Source organism: Myotis brandtii, unplaced genomic scaffold (genome assembly GCF_000412655.1).
Source record: "Myotis brandtii unplaced genomic scaffold, ASM41265v1 scaffold13, whole genome shotgun sequence".
Classification (NCBI taxonomy): Eukaryota; Metazoa; Chordata; class Mammalia; order Chiroptera; family Vespertilionidae; genus Myotis; species Myotis brandtii.
In genome coordinates this window covers 5,593,128-5,602,096 of record NW_005354595.1, presented here as the reverse complement: position 1 = coordinate 5,602,096, position 8,969 = coordinate 5,593,128, and the positions used below count along the sequence as shown (strand labels likewise).

At 39.5% G+C, this 8,969-nt stretch overlaps 2 protein-coding genes and 1 pseudogene across 2 annotated transcripts; 2 read left to right on the top strand and 1 right to left on the bottom strand.

Moving 5' to 3' along the window:
• Nucleotides 1-511: 511 nt before the first annotated feature.
• On the top strand, nt 512-1,450 carry LOC102256552 (olfactory receptor 13D1-like). The gene has a single exon (XM_005859832.1). It carries the CDS (start codon nt 512-514, stop codon nt 1,448-1,450), a length of 939 nt encoding a protein of 312 aa, XP_005859894.1.
• Nucleotides 1,451-3,170: 1,720 nt separating this feature from the next.
• Nucleotides 3,171-6,008, top strand: LOC102256251 (annotated as a pseudogene).
• Nucleotides 6,009-6,622: 614 nt separating this feature from the next.
• Nucleotides 6,623-7,582, bottom strand: LOC102255948 (olfactory receptor 13F1-like). Its single transcript, XM_005859831.1, has one exon. The coding sequence runs from the start codon at nt 7,580-7,582 to the stop codon at nt 6,623-6,625; it is 960 nt and encodes a 319-aa protein (XP_005859893.1).
• Between the last annotated feature and the right edge of the window lie 1,387 nt (nt 7,583-8,969).

Below are 8,969 nucleotides of genomic sequence, written 5' to 3'. Positions count from 1 at the left end.
TCCTCTATGAATTTTATTTTCCTTAGAGAATTATAGTAATGATAAAATAAGTATAATGTATGAACATATTTGTAAATTATAAAACCCTAAACCAACTGTATTTTCAAAATCAAATAGATATTTTTAACACGTTAGGCATGCTCTTTCCAAATTATTAATATTTAAAATTGGGCCCTGTGGGTCCACTGAATCAGAGATTACAGATGTTTATTCAAAATTCAAATAGTTCTTCCCTAGCTCAGAACTTGTGCATTACAATCTCAAGAATAGAATCAGAAACCTGTGTTTTTAATAAGCTATCAATGTAATTATTTCATGTCTTCAATCCCCTGCCTTATAAGCTAGAAGAGGAATTGGAAAAGCTAAACTCACAGCTGTTACCACTATTCCAGCTAGTGCTGATACTTGTTGCCCCTCCTAAATGATCTCTCACTTCATATGTGAATACAGTACAGACTCATTAGATTAACTTGTAGTTTTCTCTGGATTACTCCAGGTATAAAAGAGTGAAATGGAAAGGACCAATTGGACAGAGATCGAGTTCATTCTGCAGGGACTTTCTGAGTACCCGAGAGCTGAAAAACTTCTTTTTGCGACATGCTTGGTGATGTACCTGGTGATCCTTTTGGGGAACGGCACCTTGGTCATCCTAACTCTCCTGGATTCCCGCCTCCACACGCCCATGTACTTCTTCCTTGGTAATCTGTCCTTCCTAGACATTTGGTATACATCCTCCTTTATCCCCTCAATGTTGATACACTTCCTATCAAAGAAAAAAACCATCTCCTTCACTAGATGTGTGGTGCAGATGTCTGTCTCCTACAGTATGGGGTCCACAGAGTGTGTGCTCCTAGCAGTGATGGCATATGATCGGTTTGTGGCCATTTGCAACCCTCTGAGATACCCCATCATCATGAGCAAGGCACTTTGTATTCAGATGGCTGCTCTCGCCTGGGGATTGGGCTTTTTCAACTCACTGACAGAAACTATTCTTGCAATACAGTTGCCCTTTTGTGGAAAAAATGTCATTAATCATTTTGTTTGTGAAATATTGGCCTTTGTCAAGCTGGCTTGCACAGATATTTCCTTGAATGAGATTACTATAATGTTGGGTAATGTAATATTTTTGTTTACTCCACTACTGTTGATTTGTATCTCCTACATTTTCATCCTTTCTACTGTACTAAGAATCAATTCAGCAGAAGGAAGAAAAAAGGCCTTTTCCACCTGCTCAGCCCACATAACAGCGGTGACTGTGTTTTATGGGACAATCCTCTTCATGTATATGAAGCCAAAGTCCAAAGATTCTGCTTTTAACAAATTAATTGCCCTCTTCTATGGAGTAGTAACACCCATGCTCAATCCTATCATCTACAGCCTGAGGAATACAGAGGTGCATGGAGCTCTGAGAAAATTGGTGAGTAGACACTGGTTCTGGAGGAAAGGATGAGAAACACACATCTTTGAAGTCATGCACAAAACAAGCTCATAGATTGGAGGCAAAGGTTTTTAATACAAATGCAACAAAAGAAAAGTTATATGTAGAGTCACAAAATTTAAGAGTTGGAAATAAATTTCAAAATAATAATCTACCTTCATCTTTTTATGAAAATGACAAAAATGTAGGGACAACTGGTCTAAGAAGATTAAACTTTTAAAAATAAGGAAAAAATGAAATTGAGTTTTTCTAAGAAAATCCAGTACATATGTCTACTTAACAAGTAAAACACATATTTTTCATTCCCCTTTTTGAAAGAACTATTTGAATTCATGTTTTTCTGTCTGTAATTGGTTACTGGTTTTGAATTTATTTTCTCACTTGATTGTCACAAACAACCTCATGATATAGGCATTGCTGTATAAATTTTCCAAATGAAGTCGCCAAAGCACAGAGAGGTCAAAATCAGTTTTCCAAAGTCACACTTCTAGGAAGTAAAAAAGTTGGCATTCAATCCTGAGTTCTTTGGTTGTAAAGTCCATGGTTTTCATAATACCATATCACTACTCCTGCTGCAGTAGTTACTAGATTGGCAGGCATTAACATGTAAATGAGAAAGAGATTTTTTTCTACAAGTTTTTACTTTGTTAGCAGGAATACGTAGATAATTAGAATAATATTGTGATTTTAATTGAGAATCAGGTTATCATATATCTTATTTTATTATACTAATGAGGATTCAGTGGAAAGGGGGATACACAGGATTTTTTGAATTAATATGCATTCCCATTTGAACATTGCTCTTTACTTTGTTCACAAACCTTTTTATTTGTCATGACACCTCTATTACTTCTTCAATTCAGAGGTAGTCTATGTGTTAACATTAAAAGGCATTTTTTTAATAGGGCATACTACAGGCCCGGTGCACAAAATTCGTGCACAGGGGCTGGGGTGGTCCCCTCAGCTCAGCCTGCACCCTCTCCAATCCGAGACCCCTCGGGAGATGTCCGACTGCCGGTTTGGGATTGGGCCTAAACTGGCAGTCGGACATCCCTCTCACAATCCTGGACCGCTGGCTCCTAATCGCTCACCTACCTGCCTGTCTGATCGCCCCCCACTGCCTCTGAGCGCCAGCCTGATCGCCCCTAACTGCTCGCCATGTCGGCCTAGTTGCCCCTAACTGCCCTCCACTGCTGGCCAGGTCACTCCCAACTGCACCCCCCCCTCCCGCCGCTGGCCTGATTGCCTCTTACTGCCCCCCCTGCCAGCCTGGTTGCCCCTCACGGCACCCCTGCTAGCCTGGTCACCCCATGCAGCCTGCTTGTTCAGTCGTTTGGTCATCCCTCACTAACCCCCCTGCCAGCCTGGTTGCCCCATGCAGCCTGCTGTTCAGTCATTTGGTCGTCCCTCACTAACCCCCCTGCCTGCCTGGTCATAGGCAGCCATCTTGTGAGGGCATGAGGGTTAATTTGCATATTACCTCTTTATTATATAGGATACCATTAACTTTGACTCCAATATCACTTTTTCGCTGTATTTTTGTAGTGCTAACCCAATCTTGCTATTTAATGTATTAAAATAAAAATTATGAAATATAAAAAATCTAGTCATAAGATAGTCTTCCTGACATTTTGGAAGAATGAGTTTGCAGTTCCTTAAGAATGAATCTGAGACACCATGAGCAGAAAAGGCACCCATAGCTCCGGCCTCGCTTCCCTTTGTCAAACCCACCCCAGCTCCTGCAACACAAATGCCCAGCACATCAGGGTTTGTGGGGTACAATCCATACAGTCATCTCGCCTACAACAACTACAGGATGGGAGGGAACCCGGGCACCAACAGCCAGGTCATGGCATCTTCTGGTATTACAATTCCAAAACCCCCAAGCCACCAGATAAGCCGTTGATGCCCCACATGAGGTATAGAAGAAAGGTCTGGGACCACATAAAGGCTTCCAACCCTGACCTAAAGCTGTGGGAGATTGGCAAGATTATTGGTAGCATGTGGTGAGATCTCATTGATGAAGAAAAACAAGAATATTTAAATGAATATGAAGCAGAAAAGATAGAATACAATGAATCTAATTCCCCCACGTATCTTGCTTACACAAGTGCAAAAAGTCATGCAGAAGCTGCTTTAGAGGAAGAAAGTCGACAGAGGCAGTCTCGCATGGAGAACCTTACATGAGCATTCAGCCTGCTGAAGATCCGGATGATTATGATGATGGCTTTTCAATGAAGCATACAGCCACCGCCCGTTTCCAGAGGAACCACCGCCTCATCAGTGAAATCCTTAGTGAAAGTGTGGTGCCAGACGTTTGGTCAGTTGTCACAACAGCTAAAATGCAGATCTTCACTAGCAAAAACTAGAAGCTGAACTTCTTCAAATAGATGAGCAACATCAGGAAAAGAAGAGGAAATTCCCGGAGAGCACAGATTCATTTAACAATGAACTTAAAATGTTGTGTGGTTTAAAAATAGAAGTGGATATGGAAAAAAACTGCAGCTGAAATTGCACAGGCAGAGGAACAGGCTTGCAAAAGGCAGAAGGAAAGGGAGAAGGGGGCAGCAGAGCAAGCTGAACACAGAGCAGTATTGTTCCTGAGGAAGAACAAACAGCAAATGAGACTGAAGAAAAGAAAGAAGATGAGAACATTCCAATGGATATAAAGGAGACACATCTTGAAGAAACGTTGGAAAGTCAGCATACTGGTGAAGAAGGCGCGTCTACTCCTGAGGACAAGGAGAGTGGATGGGAGGGCGGTGGACAGTATGACCGAGGAAGGAACCAGTGATAGTAACACTAGCTTGGAGAGCAACCGTGCAACAGTGGAGGAGCCACCACCAGATCCCATACCAGAAGATGAGAAAAAAATACAAATGTTGCCTTGTTTTATGCATTCTCATCCTTTTGTAAATGAAAAAAAATGTTATTTTAGTTTAAGAAAAAATACTAGTCATAGGCAATAAAAGAATGAGAGATTTATGGCGATCTAGTGTGTGTGCTACTGAAGTTGATTCAAATCAGGCAGAGCAAACCACAAGACTAATGCCTATGATCCTGTCAGAAGCCTTAAGAGATCTTCACAAGTAAAGCCCTCATAAGCTTATAGATATTTGGTGAAGTCAGTTTCAGAAAAGTACCCACTTGGAGATAGTAAACCCAAGGCCAAATAACAAAAAAAGTTAAAAGGGATGCAAACCTTATTTAGGAAGGCTCCTGATAGAAACAGAGGTTTGTGAGTCACATAGATCATATTCACCCTTCCCCTATGCAGGCAGTAAAGGTGAAATCTCTGAGGTAGAATAAGTGAATATGACTAGTTGGAATTAATAAGCTTTAAGTCATATCACTGTGTTTGCTGTTGCTTACATTTACTGCCACTCTCCTTTCTATTAGCTCCACTCTCTCATCCTTCTATTAAGGATTAGCATTGGATAATGATTGGTCAGTCCACTGACCCCAATCTATCTACCTGTCTTGCAGTTGCCACCCTTTAAACAGACCAGATAAACCTTTTACTCACATGCCATAAAGTTAATCCCAGAACATCTCCCGTCCTTTTCTTCTACACCAATGGGCAGCCCTCAACCTGGATCTAAACCAGGGGTCCTCAAACTTTTTAAACAGGGGGCCAGTTCACTGTCCCTCAGACCGTTGGAGGGCCGGACTATAGTTTTAAAAAAAACTATGAACAAATTCCTAAGCACACTGCACATATCTTATTTTGAAGTAAAAAAACAAAACGGGAACAAATACAATACTTGTATTTGCATGTGGCCCGCGGGCTGTAGTTTGAGGACCCCTGATCTAAACCATCACAACAATCCTACTGACTCTGGTGACAACTCCATGATAAAGAGCAAATAAGTTGCGCACATTAACCTCACATTTAGTCATCTGGTTCAGAGGGGATCTACGATACTATGAAAGCTGCTGGGTGTACATTTTTTAAAGTCCTTGAATACTGTGGTATATATAATAAGATATATTCATAAATTTCAATAATTTACACCAATTTAGTGGGTTTGGGGTACTGTAAATTCTCTAATACAGATGCCATGTCTTTTCTGTCTAAGTACTGATGGGTTTATTTATACCCGTGGATTTAAGGAACCAGGTGTCAGGGAAAAGCACACACACATGCACAAAAGAGTGTTAACAGTTTCCCTGAAATACCCTGTAGCTTCTTGGAATTCACAAAATAATGTCAGCACTCTAAGACCACATACCACTAAACTATTTTTCTTCCAGATTGTCACTCTTCTACCCCACTTCAAGATATATTTGTGCATACCTTTCACATTTGTACACAGTCACATCACACACACCTGTTTGCATGAACAAACATACCTACACATGTAAAACACAGCCACACATTTGGAGAATATAAAATTATTTCCATTAAATTTAGCTATGCTGAAAAATAGGTTGTATTCATTTGCTAACTGCCATAACAAAATACCAGACATTTGGTGTCTTAAACAACAGAAATTTATTTGCTCATAGTTCTGGAGGCTAGAAGTCCAGGTTTTATTTCTTCTGAGGTCTCTCCTTGGCTTGCAGATAGCTGCCTTCTCCTATGCCCTTTCCTTTGTGTGTGAGCACCCCTGGTGTATCAATGTGTGCCTAAATTTTTTCTTCTTAGAACAACACAACTCAGGTTGTAGGAGGGCCAAAACTAAGCCTCATTTTAACTTAATCACCTCTATAAAGAGCATATCTTCAAATGCAGATACATTCTGTGGTACTTGGAGGTTAGAGCTTCAACATGAGAGTTTTGGAGGAAAACAATTCAGCCTAAAATAGAGGTTAATCATAAAATAGCTTTTAAAATCTACAAGTTATTATATTTGTATGTTACATGTACATAATTTTAAATACTCAGTATACTAACTTTTAATGCTTATTTCAAAGTTATATTTATACTGTATAACCCAGCACAAAAACTGAAAATTTTCATCATGAGACTTATTTGTATAAGACTTTAGATATGTTTATTTAAAATATATCTATATTAAAAATAATTAAATAAAATACATCTATATTGTCTTAGAGTCTCAGTGGTTGGTCAAGAAAGAGACTTGGGAAATCACATATCTCATTTAAAATGAGAGCCTTCCCCCATTATCCCAATGTTCTGGTGTGTATTGACCACTATATATCCCTTAACGTTTATCGATATTATTTGTTACTATGGATTAAAAGAGCACAAAGAGAGTCCCTAATTAGCAATTTTCTCACAGCTGCTTTTACCTCTTTGTTTCGTAAACTATAAATGATAGGATTCAACATGGGAGTTAACCCAGCATATACTAAAGCCATAAATTTATCGATTTCTTGTGAATCTACAGCTGAGGGCTTCAGGTACATGGAGAGAGCTGTCCCATAGAACAAAACCACCACAGTTAGGTGGGCTGCACATGTTGAAAAAGCTTTGCTTCGACCATCCACTGAGGTGATTCTTAGGATGTTGGAGAGAATAAACGCATAAGAGATACAAATGAGAAGCATCGGCACAGGAAGAAGAAGTATGCTGATCACCAGCATGATTAACTGCACTGTGGAAGTGTCTACACAAACCAGTTTCAGAACAGCCAGAATTTCACAAGTGAAATGATCAATGATGTTCTTTCCACAGAGAGACTGATGCAGCACAGACACAGTTTCCACCAGGGAGGTGAGGCAGCCTGCCACCCAGGAGCCAGATGCAATCTGCACACAGAGCCTCTTGTTCATGACGATGGGGTATCTCAAGGGGTTGCAGATGGCCACATAGCGGTCAAAGGCCATCATGGACAGGAGCACGCACTCAGTGGAGCCCATGGCAAGAGAGACGTACATCTGAGTGGCACATCCTGAGAAGGAGATGGTGTTCTTCCCTGAAACAAAGTTTGCCAGCATTGGAACAAGAGCAGAAGAAGTGTACCAGATGTCCAGAAAGGAGAGGTTGCTGAGGAAGAAGTACATGGGCGTGTGGAGGCGGGAATCCAGGATGGTGACGGAGATCAGAACAATATTACCCAACAAAGTGACCAAGTACATCAGCGAGCACAGCACAATTATGGTGATTTCAACTTTGGGGTAGTGAGTAAACCCCAGAAAAATAAAACTTGAAATGACTGTTGAATTTGTCTTGACCATTTTATTCCTTCTTGTTCATCTGTCATAGTGAATAAAAGTATACATTGTATATACTTAAAATTTTAAACTCTACCAACTTTTAAGGGTTTTTTCTTAGGGGTACTTTAAGTGAATCATGATCCTGGCAATACCTATTTATTTATTCATTCATTTAACATGTACCGAACACACTATAAGTCACTGAAGATCTAAAGCTACTCCCAGGCAACTCACAATAAAATATAAAACACACTCAAATAAATAAACAGTTATAATGAAATGACATAAATATGCCCCAGGGTACTAGGCAAACATGAAGAATCATAATTCTATGTTGGGAGTGCTGCTCAGTGAGACAGTTTGAGAATTAGTTTAATAAGAAGGTGTATTGGACATACTCAAGATAAGGACTAGGAGAGATTTCTGGGCAAAGAAAAATATTTTATAAAAGCTGCAACAAGAAAATATTTGGTTGCATTTCATAAAGCTGCAAATTGTGTAATATATTGGATGGATATGATACACACTACAGGATATAAATAGAAGATAGAAAAGAGTCCACTCACTGTAACACTAACTGATTTCTCTCTTCGAGAAGGCATTTTTTGTGTATGGAATAATCATGAACCTATACTTTCTTAGAAAGAAAATAATTTTACCCAACAAGTAAGTCTTTTATAATGCAAATCAAATTACTTACAATATATTTCACAATTCATCACATATGGCAACACGCTTAAAAACTACTTTCCTACAACATAGAGTTCAAATGAAATCAGTCACAAACACACAAGCCTCACATGCTCATCATTGCCTACTTCTCCAACCTCATCTCCCAATACTCCACCTCCTTACTCTGGTCTGAGACAACAACCAGCTTACCAGCCATTTTATATTGTTATGGCTTTAATTTACAGTTTGTTCACCTAGAGTTTCCTTCTTTCCCAGCTCCAATCTTGTCTTTCTCAAATATTTTATCCAATCATTAAAACTATATGCCATTGTCTCAAGTACACTTTATTCTTTATACATACTTATGTGTTACACTGAACCACAGTCATATGTGCACCGCCACTGGGCTGTGAGCTTCTCAAGAGCTTATTCCCCACAAAACTACCAAATAACTCACAGTTACGATTTTTAATGATACAATGCTACCTTGAACTTGGTAAGTTTTGAATACGTGTTAAAATAAGTGGACAGTCAGCATCCCCACCGTCCTGCCTGTGGGTGGACACTCAGCACTCCCACAGGACATTTTCGCTATAGTTCTGTGTCAACATAAAAGCCGGAAGACTTCTCAAGTTGTAATTTACTTTTGCAATAAATTATGTGCAACATTCAAAAAAACTAGTTGCCTTAAGAAATAAAGATGAGCTCTTATCTTTAAATTTTGATGTACATGGGG

Coding starts and splice junctions, on each gene's coding strand:
- LOC102256552 (XM_005859832.1), top strand. CDS start 512: ATGGAAAGGACCAATTGGACAGAGATCGAGTTCATTCTGCAGGGACTT.
- LOC102255948 (XM_005859831.1), bottom strand. CDS start 7,582: ATGGTCAAGACAAATTCAACAGTCATTTCAAGTTTTATTTTTCTGGGG.